This window comes from Pygocentrus nattereri, chromosome 21 (genome assembly GCF_015220715.1).
Source record: "Pygocentrus nattereri isolate fPygNat1 chromosome 21, fPygNat1.pri, whole genome shotgun sequence".
Classification (NCBI taxonomy): Eukaryota; Metazoa; Chordata; class Actinopteri; order Characiformes; family Serrasalmidae; genus Pygocentrus; species Pygocentrus nattereri.
In genome coordinates, this window is record NC_051231.1 from 3,789,090 (window position 1) to 3,812,358 (window position 23,269).

The 23,269-nt window shown below is 42.5% G+C and overlaps 1 protein-coding gene across 3 annotated transcripts; it reads left to right on the forward strand.

Annotated features, from left to right (window-relative positions):
- Positions 1-4,398: 4,398 nt before the first annotated feature.
- Positions 4,399-20,938, forward strand: si:ch211-112f3.4 (EF-hand and coiled-coil domain-containing protein 1). Of its 3 annotated transcripts, none has more exons than XM_037532164.1 (8): positions 4,399-5,176; positions 9,410-9,962; positions 17,149-17,255; positions 17,374-17,515; positions 18,100-18,247; positions 18,350-18,487; positions 20,411-20,480; positions 20,566-20,938. In XM_037532164.1, exons 1-8 carry the CDS (start codon positions 4,612-4,614, stop codon positions 20,718-20,720), a joined length of 1,878 nt encoding a protein of 625 aa, XP_037388061.1. In that variant the 5' UTR covers positions 4,399-4,611; the 3' UTR covers positions 20,721-20,938. The 3 variants fall into 3 exon arrangements, with proteins under 3 accessions (XP_037388061.1, XP_037388063.1, XP_037388062.1); XM_037532166.1 differs by having other exon boundaries at positions 18,100-18,196; XM_037532165.1 differs by having other exon boundaries at positions 17,377-17,515.
- The last annotated feature ends 2,331 nt before the right edge of the window (positions 20,939-23,269 follow it).

Consider the following 23,269-nt stretch of genomic DNA (forward strand, 5'->3'; position numbering starts at 1 on the left):
CAAAGGAAAGGCAGCACCTCCTGGTGTTAAATGAGGGGCGTTGAGTTGGTGGAGCTGCACTTTCATATCGATTCCCCCATAAAGAAACACTCAGCCTCCCCGTCTCTCCTGCTCATCAGCACCAGCCTGGTATCAGTATAAGAACCGGCTGAAACGGCTGAGCAGGAAACTGTTTATCTAGAATAAAGAGCCGGACGGACTCGGAGGAAACCGTCTGTCTGTGTTGTTGAAGGAGAACCTCAGGCAGGGTCTACACGGCTATTGGGGGCTTCATCTCCCCCGGTTCAAAGAGGGCATGAGGTTTCACAGACAGTGAGGATGAAGATCAAAATGGTCCACAGAGAGACGGCAGTGAGTGGAGCTCCGGCGCCAGGACAGCAACCGAGACCCCAACGCGTTATAGCAGCCCCCCTACAGTTAGACCCCTACAGTTAGCCCCCCTTCAGTTAGTCCCCTTTATCCTCCAAATATTACCACTTTTTTCTCAAAATATTATGACTCTAATAGAACAGGATGACTTTTTTTTCTCTAAATATTGCAACTTTATTCTCGAAATATTACGATTTTCTTTTTCAAAATATTACGACTTTATTCTCAAAGTCTACTGTTTTTATTTTTGTTAACAGTGGCCCTAAAATGCCGTCAGCATTATACAAAAAAACCAACAAAAAACAGGAGTGATGTGTAGCTTCACACAGGTGGCTAATCTGATTATTATAATAGGCGGTTAATCTGATATATGTGTGCTGTAGACATCCTGACCCCTGGTTCCCTTCACCACCACTGTAAAGAAAAACAAGTGGGTAAGTTTCTCTATGATGCACATCAAACCACTCTCATTGACTTTGTTTACATCTGACAAGTCAATGCGCTCTTACACATTCTACAGCAAATCAGCAGCATCTCATCTGATCCTTGTACAGCTGGAATCAGGCTGCCTGATCAAGACAGAAGTGATAATGAAACCCCCACGATAACACGAGGAGCGGTGGGCACTGTGGCGCTGGAGCCTGACATCGTCGTGATTCAGACAAAACAACAAAAGCACGGCTGACGGCTCGGCGCAGGTGACTCACCTTCCGAAAGCTAGAAGCGAAACCTCCCCTTACCTTTGTGTTTGAGCAGGCCTTTCAACGAAAGCACACTTTTTCTGAGTCACTGGGAAAATAAACTGGGTTTCGCGGTTTGGCAAAGTGACATAAATGACCTCTAAGTGGCACATGGTGAGGTGAACCAATAGACCTAGAGCGAGGGAATTTCCTGGGATGGAGGGATTTGTCAGGGGTGTGATAAGTAGCTTTGTGCTGAAGATAGCAGTTCCTCAGGCTACGCTGAGTTTTTCCCGGTGTCTGAAAATGGCCAGGGGAAGACGGCTGTATCGCATATCTTTAAGTGTGTGTTACTTACAGGAAGCTACCTGAATCAGCACCAAGTTCCAGCAATGAAAACCAAGACCGTGACTCACACAGTGTTTGAAAACATCTATAAAAGACGTAATATCAAATTCTTTCTTTCTTGATATATCACTGCTGTACTTTTCCTCATAGCCAACCTGAGATCCTCCATGAAAAGTGAATAGGGAATCTGTTTGTGGTGTTTTATACAGGCCTGCTATGTATTTGCACAGCAGAAAGTCTTTAAGGTAGCCTTCTGTAAACAGCGGCGCGGAGCTGTGGTCTTTCAATGTACGTTTAAATATTGGCATAACTCAACTGCTCCATCCAGGAGACGGAAACCGCTACAGTTTACTTTATCTAACTGTGTTTAAGGAGAAAAGTCCATTTGAAATCGTCTGCCCTGCTGAAAACCAGCATCCATGCTGGTCTAATTTGGTTTATGCTGGTTCGGTGCTGCTTTAACTGGTCGTCCAGCTGGGTCTCACTGCTGACCAGTACACCAGCATCCTATGCTGCTATTTTTCAGCATAGTGCAATGTGAACAAGACCTTAAACATAGCCACTTGCAAACTATGATTTTGAATGCTAGGTATTCAGGCCATAAATGTCTAAACTTATCAAAAACAAGGAAAAAAATAATTCATTCATTCAGAACCTTTAGCCTCCACATTTAACCCATCTGTGCAGTGAAACACCCACACACATCCACACAAGGGGGCAGTGAGCACACTTGCCCGGAGCGGTGGGCAGCCCTAGCCACAGTGCCCTGGGAGCAACTGAGGGCTGGGTGTCTTGCTCAAGGGCACTTCAGTCAGCTGAGGGGATTGAACCAGTGACCTTCTGATCATAAGACTGGTCCCCAAACCTCCAGCCCACAAGTGCCCCACAAATGTTTTGGTGGCAAAGCACCTCTACAATAACGTTCATTTCTGTTAGCACCCCTATGGCATTGTAGTGGTGCTAATTAGCTGATGAGCTGAATCAGGTGTGTTTAACGAAGCAGTGAGCTGAAGTCTGCGATGTTTCAGCCTGCGAGGACTGGAGCCTGACACATGCGAGTGCGAATGTCTAGAGTGACATTATTTTCGCAAATTTGCTCCGACCCATTATAAATGAAAGAGACTGCCTGATTCTAGTGTCACTTCCTAATTATGTTAGTGGCTAATCTGAAGCATTAGGGCTTCAGTTGTGCTCCTAAAGTCCTGACCAATGGGAGAGAATTTTAAACTGTATACTGCCCCAAAAAAATAACCCTATTTGGGCAAATTCAATTTCAGTAAACCTTTCACCCTTTTGCTCTCAACCAAAACTTAGAAATGGAATAAAAGCATCACTGCGATACTTGTAGAGTTTAAATACAACAAGCTTTATAACTTCATAAAATGAAAATGAGCCATAAATTTCAGACACGTGCTACAAGTAATCTGTGTATTTTTACATATCGCTGTTGTTGGAAGAAAACCTTATATTTCCAAACTGGTAACTTTACAGGAGAAGTAAAAAACAAACTCTGCTTTTAATGTAAGTCAATGGAACCAGACGTCTTTCCAAGTCATTTTGGGCCATTTCTTTTAGTCCAATGATCATAAAATTTACACTCAATGTAAAGAGCAAGACGCTTTTTCAAATTATGCCAAAAACTGAAAAATGACAAAAATGGAGATACAAGGTTTTGTTCCAACAGCTGCCATATGCTCCTCCCTACAGAACATGCTACCTCATAGGACATACTACCTCACTGTACGCCCTCCACTCACTCCGTATTTATGTATATTGTATTTACACTTGCATATCTATATATAATTTTTTAACCACTATACCGTCCTTTTGCACTTTATATGTAAATAATACTGTATTTTGCACTTCTGGTTAGATGCTAACTGCACTGTACCAAGTCCAATCTAATCTAATCTAATCTAATCTAATCTAATCTAATCTAATCTAATCTATACGAATGTATTTTGTCAATGCAATTATGTGTGTTGTTGATATCAGTGTTTAGTTTAAAATTGGCCAGGAAAAATGGCAAAATAGTCATAATAGCTTGTTTTTTTTTTTCTTAAAATGCATTTATTTCAGTTATTACACTAGTCGTTATCAGTCTATAACATCCACAATGTTAAATCAGCCTAGCAGAATTAAAAACAGTCTATCCTGCATGAAATAGTTCTTAAACAATGCCCCCAAAAGTATTTGGCCGATGAACCATTGGCAAGCTTTAATAATGCTCTTTAGGCTATTTCATCAATGTTTTCTTGTGGAGGAAACCTTTTACTGTACAGCACCGAGGTGCAGCGTCTTGAATAGTGTTGGCGTTTATCGGCGGCATCGAGAATTCAAAGCCATTTTGGATGGAAACCTGCAGATACCAGTTCAAATGATCACGATCTGATGCTCACCAGCCAGTTTTAGTCTGTTTAAAAGAAATGCCACTTGGTTTGATATTTTTGAGTACACTTTAAATTCTGGGGTCACTTCAAATCGTCGAACATTCAGTGGCTGTTTTTTATGAAGCCCACAAATTTTACATTAAATACGAAAAGGTCACTGGACAACTAATACAAAAAATAAATTCTGAAATATTGTAAAAGAGCAAGACATGCTGCACACACCTCCTACGGATTCAGTTCACCGAACCGATTCTTTCGAACCGTCTGTTTCAGGGAATTACATGATTCAATGATTCATTCATTCACAGTCTAAACGAATTCGTCTTCCGATGATTTGATTTTATGAGGCTCATCTTAATAAAGATTGGCATGTGAATGTTTAGACTTTTCAGCACTTGGGTGAGGAGTCCTAACATGTGTGGATGCCAGGCTACTTGTGAATCGGTTCGACAGATTTGGGGAAACGAACCGACTAATGAGAACCGATTCGTTCCGGATTCGGACGGCCCCTGTGATTGGCCAACGCGTTGTGATCGGGGTGGAGTTTGAATCAACAGGTAAACTTCAAAAGCCTCGTTTCTTCACGCGTTTACGGACGTTTACGGATTTAATGAGTCGTAATGTGATGATTTTAGCATTTCTTCTCGGTTCTTTTTGTGTCTAATCACAGAAAACGACAGTTACGTGTTTTTGTTTTCAATTTTCTGTCCTGTACTGAGGTTTTCCGTCATTATTCGCTCATATCGTGAACACGTACTGAAGTTGATTCGTTTTCGTAGTGATTTCGTTTTCTGCGGTTTGTCCTTCCCTTGTTTAGCTGGTGTATGTTCGTGGCTGTATTTGAGGGGCTTTTCTCCGGGCTGAGGGGCTCTCATAGCTGTTATTTTGCGCTAACCCTTGAGCCAATGCCGGCTCCTATCCGGCCGGCCCGGGCCAGCGAGTGGCTCCGCTGCGCTCTGGCGCACCACTTTAGCCCGGAGCTCAGCGTGCGCAACGAGGTGGTGGTGCTGGCGCTGGGCGTGGACCAGTACCTGCAGGAGGTTTACCACCACCTAACCGTGTGCAGCAGCGGCAGCGCGCCGGACGGAGAGCTGGTGTCCGGAGAGGACTTCAGGCTGCTGTGCGGGTGTCTGAGCCTGGAGGAGGAGGAGGTTTGCTCCGGGCTGCCCTCAGCGCTCACCTTCAGGGACTTCCACTCACGGCTCTGCGGGGTTTTCGCAGCCCGAGCCGGTGCGGAGGGGCTTCGACTCCCCGTTACGACTGAGACGGAACATGTAGAGAGGGAGATCCGCATGCGGTGGCCCAGAGTGCGCAGGAGGAGGTGCGTGAGCTTCGACCTGAGTCAGGACCGCGCACGGACCGCAAAATATGGACCCAGCAAAGAAACAGGTGAAGTACATCTACTGTTCCGGTGGTGGACGTTAAAGTAGAGACCCCCAAGGTAAATATTCCTCCAGTAGAAGTAGAAGTTCCTCCCTTTAGACCTCCACTTGAGTAAAAGTACTAAAGTATTTACCTTCAAATGTACTTAAGTATAAAGTAAAAGTACTAAAAGAGTAATTCTGGCTCTGATGTCCTGTTATCATTTTTATAACCAGACTGGCTTCATGAACTCATTTCAGGTGAAAGTCCTCCAGCGTCTCTCTTGGTAAACCACTCTTTTAATAGAACGTCATTAATTAGTGACGCTGACGTCTATTAAAATGATCAGAAGCACAAAACACTGAAGGTAAACAGTTTCCATCAGGGAGAACCGAGTGGCTCTGAAATCACTTTTTACACACAAGCAAAGTTTCAGTTTCAGATTTATTTACAACTTAGTTCCAAGTTTAAGTTGAATAAAAACTGGCTTTAAACTCAGGATCACAGATGAGCTCCTTTACTATGTTGAAGTAAACAAAGTGACCGCTGGGCCCTGATTGGCGGTCTGGCTTTGCGCTTCTTTCGTTTTGACATGTTACGTTTTTATACACACAGAAACCAAAAGGAACGACAGATTTCTCAAAATGTAGGAGGAAAAAGTCGGATATTAGACTCTGAAATGTAGTGGAGTGAAAGGAAAAAGTCGCCCAGAACGGAGAAACTTCAGTACAGATACACCAAAAATACTAAAGTACAGAAACTAATTACATTTACTCAGTTACTCAGTTACTGTCCACCACTGCAATTAACAGGCTAAAAAGTTGCAATTCGTCCAAAACATTTTAGAGACAAGATCATCCAATGTTTCTCCTGAAATCAAGGGGATTGTTATGTTGGAACATTGCTGTGAATTGCATTCATTCACAAGAGTATTAGCGATGTCAGGCACTGACGTTGGGTCATTAGTTCAGTACTTAGGCATTGGATGGAGCTCCATTACTCCAGGGCAGTTCCACGCTGACACTGTGGGTTTGGCATGGTGAGCTGCTGCTCCGGAGCGTCCCATTGTTTTTTTCACAGGCAATACTTTTCTACAGAGTTGCAAGCTGTGAGTGCACACGACGGAACGCCTTTACCAGGAGAAGCTGCACCTTTAAGTACACTGTATGTTCAAAGGTATCCATCCACCTCTGAACCCCACCGTTCCAGTACCTTCGGGATGAGTTGGAGTGGTGTTTGTGATCCAGAACTAATCATCCAACAATATTACCTGACCTGAAAGCAATCAAACGCTCGCAGCAATGTTCCAACATCTAGTGTAAAGCCTTTCCAGGGGAGTTGAGCCTGTTACTGCAGCAAAGACGGACAAACTCCCTGTTAATACCCTTCATTTCAGAAGTAACACTGGATGTTTAGACAACTGAATAAGCAGAAGTAGTGTATGGACCTTTGGGCATATAGTGTGTGTGTGTATATAGTGTATATATGTGTATTTTTGTTGGTTCTCAAACCTGGTTCTGGAGTTCCTTCTCCCCTGGTCTTTTCCTGCTCCAACACACCTGATCCAACTCAGCAGGAATACTCTAGTACACGACTCCAGAGCTCCACACTGTGAGAAATGAAGGTTCTGTTCAGGTACATTTTTCATTCATCAAGGTACAAACAGTGTAGATGTTCCCTAAAAGTTCCAGCAGTGGGTTTAAGGTCTGATTGTGGAGCTTAAATCAGCTTTTCCAGGTGAAAAGTTGGTATTTGTTCCTTTTCATAACCGAATGTTTTAAAGCAGAGCAGTAGAATAAATGCCTGGAGGCGAGGCGGGGTGTGTGGAGTCAGTCCAGCTTAGAACAGATCATTTCAGTGGATTATGGTTCAGTTATGTTCCCTGACTAAAGGCACTGAGATGGACCCTTGAGGGTCCCATCCCAGTGACAAAAGGGGCACTGACCCAGAGACAGTTTATTACCTTTATTTCTGAGAATGCAGCACGATGGTCTGGAAATGCCTGCAGGCTCCACTATTTTCTTTTTTGGCTCAGAGTCAGACACATTAGTTTTCCCCGCCCATGTTCAGTCACTCATAAACTCCTAGCCGATCCCAAGCCTTGAGGGGAAAAAGAGACGGGAGAGTGCAGAATATAAAAGCCCTCGTTTCCAAAGCGCGGACATTCAGAATATGTGAGTCTGCAGTCGAAGTCACGATGCCAGTATTCAGTGTCTGCTTCACAGACAGACAGTGTGTCTCTGCTGTCTTATTCTCTGCCCTGCCGCAGCCTCTCTGATGTAGATCACATTTCATGTCTTTCTTGACCATAGGGCGGATAATGACCTTCACAAATAACATGCAAGCTTTGGAAAACTTTAGAAAAGAAGCAAAAAAGCAATCTGTAAAAGTTTTTAAAAAGATGTAGGAGGAAAGGACAGGAAGTCTGCATATCCTTAGGTATTTTTCCCTTAATAATAATTATTTATTCACAATGTAATCACTTAAAAGTTAAAATCCCTTTTTTTATCAGTAGTTTGACAATTCGAGCTGCTCTTTACTGTGAAAAGCTTTTGATGAATAGACCAATAGAGGCGGCCCAACGCGACTCAAATAATACATGAACTTCATTAACGTCCAATCGAAATTAAGAATGTTTTTTTCTTCTCCTGTTGCTGTTACTGTTATGCATATGCACTGGTGACCTATGAGGTTGGAAAGGTTTACCAGTGAGATCATAAAACCTTCCTTGCTAAAGGAGCCATATAAAGGAAGAATACAGGTTTCTCACTTTTTTGTGATGTCTCGAAAAGCAACACGTTTACACGCATTGGGATCCAAAAGTATGACACCGAGTTTTTTCCTTTAAACTTTCAAAAAATGTTTCGGAATTTTAAGATATTGAGAACAGAGAAAAGTAAAATGGAGAAGAAATACATCATGAATCAAAAAAGATTCATTCGATTTCAAAGAAGCATATTTTTACTAACTTGAGGCGTCTAGGAACCAATCACAATCCAACTGTAAGAGGGGGTCATAGAGTTTCTGACCGTCAGTGTGGCAGTGAACCTCCCACAGCTCAGAGCGTTCGTCGTTGGTACCAGCAGTTCCAAGAAGAAGGTCACCAGCATCACCAGATCTCAGGCCGTGTGACTGTTTCTGTGGGGGTGTGTTAAGGATTCTGTTGATGTGACCACTTACAACAGCACTGGATGATCTCCGAAATCCCACTGAAAGAGCCGTGAGAGCAGCGACGCCCGACACGCTCAGTCCAGTCTGGGATGAGTTTGACTGTGGTGTTGATGTCGTCCGTAGAGCTGGAGGAGGTTCAGACTGAGACCTTGTACAGTTACATAATAAACTTTATGCTCATGTGATATAAATCATTTTGAAATCTTTTGAATTACCCTGTATTTAAGATTCTGCACTATTTCTTGATCACTATTCACACTTTAGCAAATTTGTGACACTGACCATGTTAAAGCTTAAAGGTCAGATTTTTGTTAATCTTACCTTTTCCATCAAAGAGCGTGTTCAGGTGACCTGGTGAATCATCTGAGGTGTTTGCACAAACATGTGGAGCTCAAGAGCCACTGTCAGTAAGGATAAGAAGGACGTACTGTATCCAATAATAAGAAATTTAAGAATTCATGTACATATTTAACAGATTCTGCTTTCAAATAGTTATGCTGGCAGTATGATTTGTAAAGGAAGTCTTGCAGTAAATTAGAAAAGAATGCAAAATTATCCAGTTCATTTTCTCAAGTGGTGTCTTGTATTTAGCCTCTCCCATTCAAGCTGAAGCTATCAGGAGTGTTTCAACTGCTTTTTGAATGGAGCATAATAAAGGAGAGCCAATCCGAACGGAGATCATTTGCATATATATTGGTCCTAAAGAACCAGTGTGTTTAATTCTGAGGCATATATTGCAAAATCGTAAGTTTACAGGAGAAGGAAAAAACATACTTTGCTTTCAATGTAATTTAATGGAGCCAGACGTTGTTCCATGTAATTTTAGGCCGTTTCTTTTGGTCCATTCATCATGAAATTCACACAGAGTATACAGGACAACAAGCATTGTCAAATTATGTCAAAAAAATGAAAAACAACAAAATTAGAGTTATGAGGTTTTCTTCAGACAACAGCGATATATAATGTTAAAATGAATTATGACTGCTTTTGGCACATAAACCCATACATATGTTGTAAGTGGGTTGTAGGACATGCGCTTTATAATTTTGACCATCTTTTGAAGAATTCTCTTTCATGTTGTATCTCCAGGGCAGGATTTGCAGCAGAGGACATGGCGGGAGCAAGTGGAGATGGAGAACGCCAGTCTGAGGGAGCTGGTGGAGGACCTTCGTTCGGCTCTCCAGAGCAGTGATGCCCGCTGCATGGCCCTTGAGGTGGCTCTACGGAGAGAGCGGCTGGCGCCGTCCTGCAGACTCGGGGAGGCCGCTGAGAGACAAAGCTGCGAAATGGGAGTAAAAAAGCTGAAGAGTGTCGGACGGGAGAGCCGGAGGCGCACCAAGGACCTGCTGCGGGAGCTGGAGCTGATTCGAGCTTCCCGGGATGGACAGCTTCAGGAGGCGATGAGGTTCAACCAGAGGCTGGAGGAGGAGCTGGCGGTGGCTTACGGAGAGGTCAGCAGGCTGGAGGAGGCTTTAGGCAGCATGAGGAGAGAGAGTGCCGAGATCAAGAAGAAGGCAGAGGAGGCGAGAGGTGCTCTGGCTGCAGGACTGAAGAGAGTCAGAGAGATCCAGGATCTGGCCCAGCAGGTGACCCCACTGCAAGAGAAAGTCCAGAACCTCGAGGCAGAGCTGGAGAGATTCAGGTACCTGAAATATCTTAAAGTTTATTCGCTCTTTTTTTAAGCTGAGGAGGTTCGAGCTAAAGCAATGAGTCCAACTCCCCTACTGCGATCCCAACATACCCTCGAGAGGAACGCTGTAGAGGTTCGGCTGCTGTGGTAGACAAAGCTGTGCTGTTGACTTTTTCATCAGAACAGGGTCCACCCAGCCTTTTCCACTGGCTATACGAATAATAATAACAACAAATAAAAAATAATAACAACAGCTTCATTCATTTATTAATGAATTTTTACTCTTCTTCCCACATTCTTATAATGTTTAATAGAAAAGAGCATCAAACTTGATGTGCAGGTTTCACTGCATTGAAAGGCCCAATCCCATTTCTTCTTTTTACCCCTACCCCTTGTTTTCGAGTGTCAGCCTAACCCCTTGCAACGGAGTTACAAACGGTAGTGGTTGAAATCTTGCCCTATGAAATGGGACCCTCCAATTAAAAAAATAAAAGAGCATCACTTCATTAACAGCTACCAGCGCCGCTCTGTAGGTGACCCTGCCCGTCTGCAGTGACAGCAGAGGAGGGGAAAGTTCAGCTCCTCACTGCTGGGCTTTAGTTACATTTAGGGGTTAATACGCCTTCAAAGAGGGGGGCAATTATTTATTATCACCCCCCCACATTCTTCAGTGATATGAAGCTGAGCTGAAGTCAGATGTTCTCCAGATTCTTATTCAGATTTTCCTGTTCCACCTTAAATAGAGCAGCAGTTACATTCAGGCACTTCAGACGTCAGAACTGCTGGACTATTTAAGGTGGAACGGTGCTCCCCCCCAACACCCCCCCCGCCCACTGTATTTTCCGAATACAGTCTGTCTGTATGTAAGCTTGTGGTAGACTGTGTTCCAGGCTTTTATGTGGCTCTTTACATTAGCCACAGACTTTTATTGTGTCTTCTCGTGGATCTTGTGTAAGTTCAGAAAATGTTTGACCATTATTTTGAGGAGAGCTGAGGTGAGGAGGATTGGAGTTGAGTCGAATACCAGGAGTTGTCTAGAAACAGTCAAAGTGATGAGCGCTGTCAGGATGCTTTTTAGGCGTGCTCATCTTTCCTTAGAAACGTTTTAAGTTTGGCCACAGTAATACAGGAATACAGGACTGCTTAGTTTCCTGTTGTAGCTCATTAGTCATTATCCTTTAAGTATGACTACAGCAGACAATCACCCCAGCATGTAATTACAGTATTTTACTGTATCCTGTGTTAGCACCAGTGCTGTGTGTGAGCGGGTTTGTCTGGCAGTGAGTCAACTGTACGCAGATTCTTTGAAAAACCCAAAGATAAAATAACCATTTGATTAGTCCAGTCAAAAATGTGCCCCCTTCCTCCATGTGCACTCCCCTCTGGTCCTATTTAGGGACCTCATACTCAACATTTTGTCCTGCTTCTGTAAGTGACACCCCTGATTTTACGCACATAAAAACCTATGTCAGGTTTAGTAATCTCTTTTTATCCCAGGCTTTGTTATTGTGCCTCTGAGGCTGAGGTATGTAAATGATCTCTGTTATGATTGGCTGCTCTGCACTGTTCCCTGTTCAAAAAGTAGACTCTGCTGAAACATAAAGAACAGTTCAGACTGAGATCCTTGCAGATATCGAAAAATATATATACTTCAGCTTTGAAGTGGCCAAAAAATGACATCACAGTGTGATTAAAATTTATCAGTATATGTCACAATATGAATTGCGGAGAAAACCTTTACAGTAGAAGGGAAAAACCTACCTTACTCTTAATGTGAGTCAATGGAACCAGAATTTTTTCCAAGCCATTTTGGGCCATTTCTTGTGGGCCATTCATCATGAAATTTATATACAACGTAAAGGGTAACAGGCCATTTTAAATTATGCCAAAATTGAAAAATGTGTATATATGTATATATGGAGAATATTTTCTTCTGACAGCAGAGAGATACTATTTCAAATAAAATAATTTTAGCTGCTTAGCTAAACCTATTTTTGTGTGTTAACAGTGGTGTGTTATTCTGGGATGTCCCTTTACTTTTTAAAAAGGACCATTTTTAATAACCAAAGTAAATCTGAAACATTTTATAGTGCAAAAATAAAAACGATGTATGAATGCCAATATTGATTTTAGCTCTAGCCCTGCAGGCCCAGTAAAAAGTGCTCAGTGTTGTTTCTTGTTTGAAGTACTTTGAGGCTTGAGTTGGCTTCTTGTTTGCCAACTTTGTGGTTCATATTGTACATTCCGCCCTAAATGGAGGAGCACTTACATTCTGGCACATGTACAGGCAAACGTACAGCTTCGTCCAGTCATTTGTCTCATAGGTGTGTTCTGTACACTCACCTGCCCGACACTGCTCGAACGCTTCAGTACCAGCTCGATCGCCTTGTTTCGTGCCTCATCGAGAAAGTTGTCTGATGCAGTTGACGGAGTCCGGCATCTCCTTTTAGGCGTTATGAGAGTAAAAAGAAGTACTTTAGTGTCCATTTCGGTCCATGGCTAACCTCAAAAGACTGACCAGTCCATGTCTGCTGTGTCAAAAAACAAAGACTACTTTAGATGCAATGATCTAAACAATTTACTAGAAGAGTCTTAGAAATCCCTCCCTTTGTGTGCACAGCTGCCTTGATTTTAATGGGGGCTTATAGTTTTTTTGCATTGCTTGCTGTCAGGATCAGCCTGGTGGGGCACAAGAAACTGTGGGGTCAGTGAAACTCCACACAAACTTGATCCAAACGCAAACTCACTCCATCAATCCTAGAACGAATTCATCTTAGAGCACCGGAAGACAAGAAAGCAGGAGAGTGTTTTTAGCTGCACTCACAGTCAGCCATGTTTCTCTCTTGAACTTCTCTGGATTTAAGGAGCAGTTTTTGTCCTTTGCAGGCCGAAGTCCTCTGGGTGGTGTGTCCCAAACATTCCATGCCTAATTTCTGCTCTAATGGCTGGAACGAAATGTAACTTTTATTTTATTATGTTTTTGACCTATTGTGTCGCCTTGCTATTATGAGTGGCTACCACAACTGATGAGCAACAGTAGCTACACTGAGCAACGCCAACGCTGTAAATGATGTTACTAAATGTCTGGACGTATGTAAATGTTTTATCTTTCCCTGGCTGCCCTCTGTGGGGCCAACGTGATCGGCCCCACAGCTGGTCGCTGAAAACGTGTTGAAAGAGGCACAGAGTGTTTTTTACTGCTCACTTGGTTAGACGAGTGTTGACGGGCCCCACGCTCGCCAAACAAAGACTGTTAGGTGAAATAGGTCAGCGACTGCCATTTACACAACAGGTACAGATAGATATTTGGAATGTATTGGACAGCCTATATATATATATATAAGTTGTTATACTGAATTATAGATCATGCCACTTCTCTACAGCAACATCTGGTGGGGCTAGGCCCATAATAGAGAGACGCCACTGGTCAGGATATAGTGTTTGAGATGGTTACTAAACAGTAATTGGTTGATTGTCAATCAGAATTTGCAAACAATTCTGCTACAGCTTGTATGCAGTACCAACACTCTTTATCGCCTCAGTCTGAATGTGCAGCTAAACCGCTGAAGGCTGAATAGATGGCCATATGTAAATGTGACATCACAACCATATTAAAAGCAAAGCGGGCTGTTTTGGCAGCTTAGTTTCTATATTGGGACGGTGTGAGTTTGGTTTGACCTGCCACTGGCCCTTTTAAAAGCCAAAGTGGTCAGCCTGTGCCAAGAGACTGTGGCTGCTTGAATGCAGTGGACAGTAAGCCAAAGATATATGCAAAGTTCTGCAACAACGGCTGACTTACAAGACTAGGTTGCTTTATACATATACAGTATTGCAAAATGCAGTATTATTTATATATAAAGTGCAGGAAGTAACTCTGGTAAGTGATGTTGTAGTAACAATATGTAACAACTACATCAATATATACAACTAAGGACGGTAGAGAGGGAAAAAATATAGATGTTCAAGTATGATAACAATAATAATAATAATAATAATAATAATAATAATAATAAAAACCACGCTGGAATTCACTGAGCTCCTGAGAGCGACCCATTCTTTCACTAATGTCTGTAGAAGCAGTCTGCAGGCCTAGGGGCTCGGCTTTATACACCTGTGGCCATGGAAGTGATTGGAACACCTGAATTCGGTGAATTGGATGGGTGAGTGAATACTTTTGGAAATATAGTGTATATATTATATATATTTAATTTATGTATATTTATATATACCTATACACAAGAGAATGCAAATGTTGGTTATATGTACTGTGAGAGCAGCATAGTGTAAAAGGACAGGGATGTAGAGTAAAGCATGTACAGTAACTCTGTGCAAATATCAGGAATGCAGTAATAGACTTTATAATGGGTGGTTGGATAGTGTAGTGGTTAACACCTCTGCCTGACTGGGGTTCAATCCCCGACCAGGGCAAGCACCCTACACTATACCAATAAGGGTCCTTGGGCAAGACTCCTAACACCACCTTGGCCTACCTGTGTAAAAATGATCAAATTGTAAGTCGCTTTGGACAAGAGCGTCAGCCAAATGCCATAAATGTAAATGTAAATAATGTAAACATAGATGAATAGAAATGATGGTTCATATGAAGCAGTGAAAATGAGCACCCAGGGCTGTATTAAATACACATTTATCAGGTCTAATGTTTCACCCTCCTGCCTGTACCTGTGATTAACTATATCATCAAAGAAGGTATGTGAGGGTGTAATGCTCATTCCTTCTGCAGACAGGCAAGCTGGAGCCTGCTGCTTAACTGACATAGTAAAGTATCAACTGTGCCTGCAGAGACAGCCCTCACACACGCTCCAAATCCCATATCCACAAACCCACCTGTGTTGCACAGTTGTGCGCAATTGTGCAGGAGATTGCTTAATGCTAGAACTAGGAGGTATATATTTGTATATGAGTGAATACATATATGATATTGTCTCCTAAGCTGGATGTTGCCATACTATTTTGCCTTTGATTAATCCTGTCCCACTTTATATTCAGTGTCCCTAATTACTGTGTAGTTACACATTAATAACATATCACTGTTGTCGGAACAAAACCACGTATCTCCATTTTTACATTGTATGCAAATTTCATGTTGAATGGACTAAAAATGACCCAAAATGACTTGGAATGACGTCTGGTTCCACTGACTTACATTAAAGTAGAGCAGGTTTTTTCCTTCTCCTGTAAAGTTACCATTTTGGAGATATGAGGTTTTCTCCCGACAACAGCGACATGCATTAACACTGTAACTACTGATGATTTAGTCAATGATACAGATGGATTACAGAAGTACAGCCTATGTAATTACACAAGTATATGTTTTTGATACACTACAGATCAGAAATCTTTTCCAGCAATTAAAGGATGTAGACCAATCAGGCATAACATTATTCACTGTCCACTTTATCAGCTCCACTGACCGTATAGCTGCTCTCTGTAGTTCTACAGTTACAGACTGTAGTCCATCTGTTTCTCTGATACTCTGTTACCCTGTTCTTCAGTGGTCAGGACCCCCATGGACCCTCACAGAGCAGGTACTATTTGGGTGGTGGGTCATTCTCAGCACTGCAGCAACACTGACATGGTCCACTCACTGTCCACTCTGTTAGACACTCCTACCTTGTCAGTCCACCTTGTAGATGTAGAGTCAGAGACGACAGCTCATCTGCTGCTGCACAGTTTGTGTTGGTCATCCTCTAGTCCTTCATCAGTGGTCACAGGACGCTGCCCACAGGACGCTGCTGGCTGGATATTTTTGGTTGGTGGACTATTCTCAGTCCAGCAGCGACACTGAGGTAACAGTGTAACTGTAACAGTGACTAAATCATTAGTAGTTACATTGATGTTGCATATGTTGTTCACATGTAACTACACAGTTAATATAAAGTGGGACCATTAATCCTTTTACATGCACATGAAAGCATAACATTTATGACAAACAGCCACGCCATGAAACACAAGGAGTCGAGTGGCAAAGAACAAAGAATAAATCTGTTGAATATGTTGAAATACGCTGAAAGTAAAACATTTCTAACAGTAAACACCAACACGGTTAGTCTTAGTGCTTATTGGTGTAACGTTTGCTTTATATTCTTAATATCTGTGTGATATAATTTGCTCCCTTTGCTAAAAAGCGATTCAGAGAGACTGACTCCAAAAACATCACGAGGAAAAAAGTTATCTCAGTTGTCATTGGTTGGTCAGAAACTCGGATCAAGAACTGGTCATGATGTGAAATCCTGAAGTTAACCCGTGTCTGGTGTTCAGGTCTGTGAGACATGTTTACCAAAATAAAAAATAATGATTATTTATTATCATTTCAGCCTCAGATTCTTGGTTTTTGCTCATTTTCTGTGAAGAACGTATAAAATAACCCATTTTCAGGGTCTTCACCCACACACTTATATTACACATGTGGTGCTGGGCTGAACCCGTGGGGATTAAAAGTGTGGAGGTGCTGTGTCCTTCACTCTGTTCTCCTCCTACATGCCTGCTGTTAGTGTGTGTGTGTGTGTGTGTGTGAGAGAGAGAGAGAGAGAGGGTGGACAACATGGACAGGCTGCTGACTGGCTACAGCTGCTACTTATGATATTTTAACAATCTCGTATTTTTACATTAATTGTTATTGCTGTATTGATTTAAACAACAACAATGCAGTGAGGAGTAACAAACACATCAATGCCACACAAGGGTTTATACATACTGCATAAGTTGCAAGGGTAGTGTATCACAGTAAAGACAGAAACTCAGGGTTAGTTCAAACTAAGCTTAAAGTTAGCTGACTAAGCCATAAACCCTGCTTTACAAGACAGAGCCCTGGTTCCATTAAAGGGAACGGAAGGAGATATTAGAGTGTGTGATGTATTTACAAAATAAACAAAAACACGTAGCTGAAACTGTCTGTTTTACTACATTGAAGGGCTTATAAAAAATGCTAAACAAGACAATAACATCAACAATAATAAGAGTAATCACTGCTGTGTTGTTTATCATTAACTGCTGGCTTGTTTATCATTATTATTATTAGTATTAAACGGCCATAAGGTTTTCGGAGGTTGTGCTGTATTGCGATGTATTGCAGTGTAAAGTTGAGTTCGTGTTGTTTTCCCCACTTAACACATTATTAGTAAACCACAGTTCACGCTCTGGGTGGAAATGCTAACAGTCCTTTCCGCCTCTCTGGCAGATCTCAGTGTACCTGTGGGTTTTCATGTGAGCAGAGACCTGAAGCTCCTGTCGAATCCGCACCTCGTGTCCTCCCCACGGGCCGAGATGAGACCTTCATCAGAGGAGGTGAGAAACGAGTGCTTTAGTTTCAGTCCTTCTGTCTGAGACCGGGTTTAAGCTGGACTTACACCAGACGACTTATCAAGCAGTATTCTTATTCTTATTCGACTTATTCTTGCCATAGCAGAAGAAGGCCTGCAGAGGGCAGTAGAGGGCCGAGCAGCTTCTGATGAGGAGGAGGAGGAGGAGAGAGGAGAGGAGGAAGGGCAGTGCTGTATGCTGGAGGTGAAGCGGCTGATCAACAGGCTTCATAACTGCTCGAAGGGGTGAGGCGATAAACCATATCTATCTATCTATCTATCTATCTATCTATCTATCTATCTATCTATCTATCTATCTATCTATCTGTCTGTCTGTCTGTCTGTCTGTCTGCCTGTCTGTCTGTCTGTCTGTCTATCTGTCTGTCTATCTGTCTGTCTGTCTATCTGTCTGTCTATCTATCTATCTATCTATCTATCTGTCTGTCTGTCTGTCTGTCTGTCTAACGATCTATATGTATCTCGCTGTTGTCGGAAGAAAACCTTGTATCTCCAAACTGGTGACTTTACAGGAGAAGGAAAAACCCACTTTACTTTTAATGTAAGTCAATGGAACCGGACGTCTTTCCAGGTCATTTTGTGCCGTTTCTTTTGGTCCATTCATCATGAAATTTACACACAATGTAAAGAACAGTGGTTACTTTCAAATTATGTCAAAAACTGAAAGAAATGGAGACACAAGGTTTTGTTCTGAAAGCAGTGATATACAAAATTGGATTTATATAAAAAACGTTGATTCCAAAATATTGGACAGTTATGGTGTTACATAAACCATAATGATGTGTTTCACCAACATACCTCTGATTCTCTAGGTGTCAGAAAACAGCTGTGTGCCACCTGCTCCTGTCTCAGTACTCTACGGGATGCTACGCTGAACCATGTGGCTGCTCTGGGTCACGAGAGGCAAAGGTGAGGGGCCGAAGGCACCACATGCTCACGGACGAGAAGGAACTGGAGAAAGTGAGAACATGCTTTTAATACCCCTGATAAAAATAGAGTATGAGGAGTGAGAGTAGGATTGTGACAGTGTGCCATCTTCCCTCCCCTGTGTGCGTGTGACAGGACGTGCAGATGAAGCAGGAGGAGGTGGACGGTTTGCGTTTGGAGGCTCAGACAGTGCAGACAGAGCGAGTGCGTCTGTCCTTACTGGAGGGGAAACACACAGACACTCTCTCAGCGCTGCTGCAGCTACGAGAAAAAGTATGTTGGAGATATATATACACACTATATTGCCAAAAGTATTTGATCATCTGCCTTCACACGCGTATGAACTTGAGTGACATCCCATTCTTAATCCATAGGGTTTAATATGATGTCGGCCCACCCTTTGCAGCTATAACAGCTTCAACTATTCTAGGAAGGCTTTTCACAAGGGTTAGGAACGTGTTTATGGGAATTTTTGACCGTTCTTCCAGAAGCGCATTTGTGAGGTCAGACACTGATGTTGGACGAGAAGGCCTGGCTCACAGTCTCCGCTCTAATTCATCCCAAAGGGGTTCTATGGGGTTGAGGTCAGGACTCTGTGCAGGCCAGTCAAGTTCTTCCACACCAAACTGGCTCATCCATGTCTTTATGGACCTGCTTTGTGCACTGGTGCGCAGTCATGTTGGAACAGGAAGGGGCCGTCCCCAAACTGTTCCCACAAAGTTGGGAGCATGAAATTGTCCAAAATCTCTTGGTGCTGAAGCTTTAAGAGCTCCTTTCACTGGAACTAAGGGGCCGAGCCCAACTCCTGAAAAACAACCCCACACCATGATCCCCCCTCCACCAAACTTTACACTCGGCACAGTGCAGTCAGACAAGTACCGTTCTTCTGGCAACCATCAAACCCAGGCTCGTCCATTGGATTGCCAGATGGAGAAGCGTGATTGGTCACTCCAGAGAACACGTCTCCACTGCTTTAGAGTCCAGTGGCGGCGCTTTACACCACTGCATTCCACGCTTTGCATTGCGCTTGGTGATGTAAGGCTTGGATGCAGCTGCTCGGCCATGGAAACCCATTCCATGAAGCTCTCTATGCTGTTCTTGAGCTGATCTGAAGGCCACATGAAGTTTGGAGGTCTGTAGTGATTGACTCTGCAGAAAGTTGGTGACCTCTGCGCACTATGCCCCTCAGCATCCGCTGACCCCACTCTGTTATTTTACTTGGCCGACCACTTCGTGGCTGAGTTGCTGTCGTTCCCAATCGCTTCCACTTTGTTATAATCCCACTGACAGTGGACTGTGGAATATTTAGTAGTGAGGAAATTTCACGACTGGACTTGCTGCACAGGTGACGTCCGATCACGGCACCACGCTGGAATTCACTGAGCTCCTGAGAGCGACCCATTCTTTCACTAATGTCTGTAGAAGCAGTCTGCAGGCCTAGGGGCTCGGCTTTATACACCTGTGGCCATGGAAGTGATTGGAACACCTGAATTCAATGATCTGGATGGGTGACTGAATACTTTAGGAAATATAGTGCATCTGTCACTGTTTTCAGAAGAAATCCTCGTATCTCCAAATTGAGTAAAGGCCAAAGGGTCCGTACTACAATCTCTCTAAATGAGAAAGTATGGCAAAGGTGTTCAGGGACCTACTAACCTATTGTACAAACCTTACAGTGCACAGAATGAAAATAGGCCAATCCTTGTATTAAAGCTGTTTTTTTAACAATATGAAGCAAAGTATTCATAACCAATGTACCTTATAGAAGCATTAAATGCTTCCGATGTCTGGTTCCTTTTGCCACTGTTGTAAACAATTCTGACTCAGTGAATTTCACCAGAATCACAGCTTCATTTAGATCTTGATGACTCCTCTTTAAACCTCCAGTCTGATAGTAGAGCTCTACTGCCCCCTGGTGTCCACAGCGTGTAATGAGAGGCAGTGTCATTTCTAAAACTTTAGAATTAGAAACTTTAGAACTAAACTTTTTATCTTTATCCTAATACATTTACACGTTAAGCGCTTTGGTGTCTACAGGCTCTTTGGAATTGTGCATCTTTGTATGACTGAGTGAGACAGTATTTACCTCAGACCTCTTTATTAGGGTTTATAATAAGTACATGAACAGGACACAAATGATTGTTATGAAATATATCTAGGGAAACTAACAGAAACCTTTTTTTTCTGACCTGACAGAGGGTCACTCGGAGAGCCCTGGGTAAAATTCTATTGGACACGTTAGACCTGTGCAGCAGAAAAGCCCAAGGTAGGTGACCCAGTGCTCCAGATACAGTACTAGTCTCTTATTGTCTGAGGTTGGTAAAGACTTTAACTACTTCCTTTGTCTACAGATCCCATCCCTGTTATCCAGGTTGTGGACACTCTGTGTGAACAGTTGGTCTCCAGTGAGCTCCTGTATGGGGAAGAAGAGGTCACAGTGGGGTCAGCGCCCAGAGTGACTCCAGGTCACAGAAACCCCACTAATTCCCTACGTATCTCCTGCTGAGAGAGACACTCAGATCTTTTCATCCAAATTCAGAATCCAGACTTTGAATTAAGGCTCCACACAGACCACACATGGATTCATTGCTGTGTCCGATCCACTCACACCAGCACAACACACACTAGCACACCACCAACGTCACAACGTCAGTGTTACTGCAGTGCTGAGAATGATCCACCACCCCTGCTCTGTGAGGGTCCATGGGGGTCCTGACCACTGAAGAACAGGGTAACAGAGTATCAGAGAAACAGATGGACTACAGTCTGTAACTGTAGAACTACAGAGTGCAGCTATACAGTAAGTGGAGCTGATAAAGTGGACAATGAGTGTATAAACGAGGAGGTAGTCAGAATGTTATGCCTGATTGGTGTATATAAGCGCTGGTTATTTACATTTAGGATAAAGGACATAACGTACATTTCGTCTGTAGGGCATTATATGTAATCATTTGCAGAAACTAAAGTCTGGTCTGTGCCTAATCTGTTTATGGCATAACCCCATTATCTACAGGATAAAGGAGCCTGTGAAGGCTGTTTGTTATTCCACATGTTCATGAGAGATGTATGGAATGCTAATCCGGCAACTCCACGTGTGGCATGTGTGATCCCAGCACAAGCCCAGTGCTGGTATGCAGTATAAAGTGGTTTAGTGTTCGCTCCACATAATTACAGCAGTCTGAGTCATAAACATCTCACTCGTGACTCTCGACACTAAGTATACACAAATGTTTACTAATGATTTTACATATACAATTGTATGAAATGTTATTAAGCCTGTTTATATTACTCTTTTTATGTATAGTGTTACTATAAACGTTTGTTATTGTAAAATAGGATTGAGACACTGGACGTAATATCACAAGCACTAAAACTATGGCTGATATCATGTTACTCACTGACTGATAAAGCACGTGGCGATACAGATAAGCCCTCTGGCCTTGATCAGACTCACAGTAGCTCATCTGTAAGTGGGCTATGATGTCACCTCACAGGATGTTGCCCCTTCAAGTTGAAGTATTTACTGAAGGATTTACTGAAACACTAAAACACAATAAAGCTCATTACAGGCTTCAAATGTCAGAGTTTAAACTAGAGCTGCCCTCAGTGTTTCACCCAATGTGGGAAAGTCAATGTACACCACTGTAAATGTGCACCACCGTTAGCCTGGCACTGATTTAACACTGCAGCCCAAACTCACCAATGGCGAGATATATGTATAACTCTAATGCATTACATTAACAATTCATAATATATAATAAACATAGCTATAAAGTGTAATGCAGTGTAATTCATTTTTATAAAGATTTATAACCTGTTTATAATGCCATATAAATGCATTACAACACGTTATAAATGTGTTTATAGATGCTGTTAGAAGACCATTACTTCTTTACTAGATGCATGTATGATCAATATAAATGGCATGTAGCTTACTGGATGTCAAGAACGTGATGCTCTCTGTAGCCCTTGAACACCTCTCTCTGGTGTCTAATGCCATGTTTACAGTGTTTAGTGTTATGGGGACGGAGCCCTGGGCACATCTGTGTGAGAACAATGGCGGTCAGTCTTCCTCAGAGCCTGCCTCTGTCTCTCTCCCGCTGTCACACACATAAGAACGCACTGTTCGTCAGCCCGTGGAGCAGCGCAGCTATGAGGATGCTGACGTTCAAATGCTTCCACATTCTTCCAGCTCTGGGGGGCTAATTGGAAGACCTCCAATGCCTCTCTTATGTATACTGTCCGTTAAAATCTCAGGGGCCGCGTGCGGCTTTTTGACGTTCTTGGTTTTTTTACTGTTATTTTAACCTGTTTACCTGCAGACTTGGGATTCAGCAGTTATGAAGAATGTGGGCCCACACTCGACCCCCTGCAGTTTAAGACTTTTTAAGACAGGAAAAATACCTGCGAATGATGTTAATAAGCGTCTAGTTGCTAAGAAAAAGCTGTATTTGGAACACTCATCTTCATGTTTGTTGAATTGCTTGCCTTGATTTTGCTTAAATAATGATGTGACTTGCTTTTTCCCAACTATCGTTAAATACATATATCCGATATCTCTTTGTTTAAAGGCCCCATATCCTACATTTTTTCCTGGGGGGGCCACTTTTTTCATTTGCGTGTGCCAAACCAGTCATTCATTTTCATGTGACCATTTTCCAACTTCTCTTTAACCTCAATTTCTGTTGCAGTGCCTTTAAGACTTATATATCGTTGCATTCGTAACAAAACCTTGTATCTCTATTTTTGTCATTTTTCAGTTTTTGACATAATTTGAAAATGCCTGTTGATCTTTACATTGTGTGTAAATTTCACGATGAATGGACCAAGAGAAACGGCCCAAAATGACTTGGAAAAAACTCCGGTTCTATTGACTTACATTAAAAGTAAAGTAGGTTTTTTCCTTCTCCTGTAAAGTTACCATTTTGGAGATACAAGTTTTTTTTCGTGATAGCAGTGATATGTAAATGAGCTCTGTTCTGATTGGCTTCTCCGTATTGTGCTATAGCAATGCTATTTATTACTATTGTGATCAATTATGTGACAACATGTCCC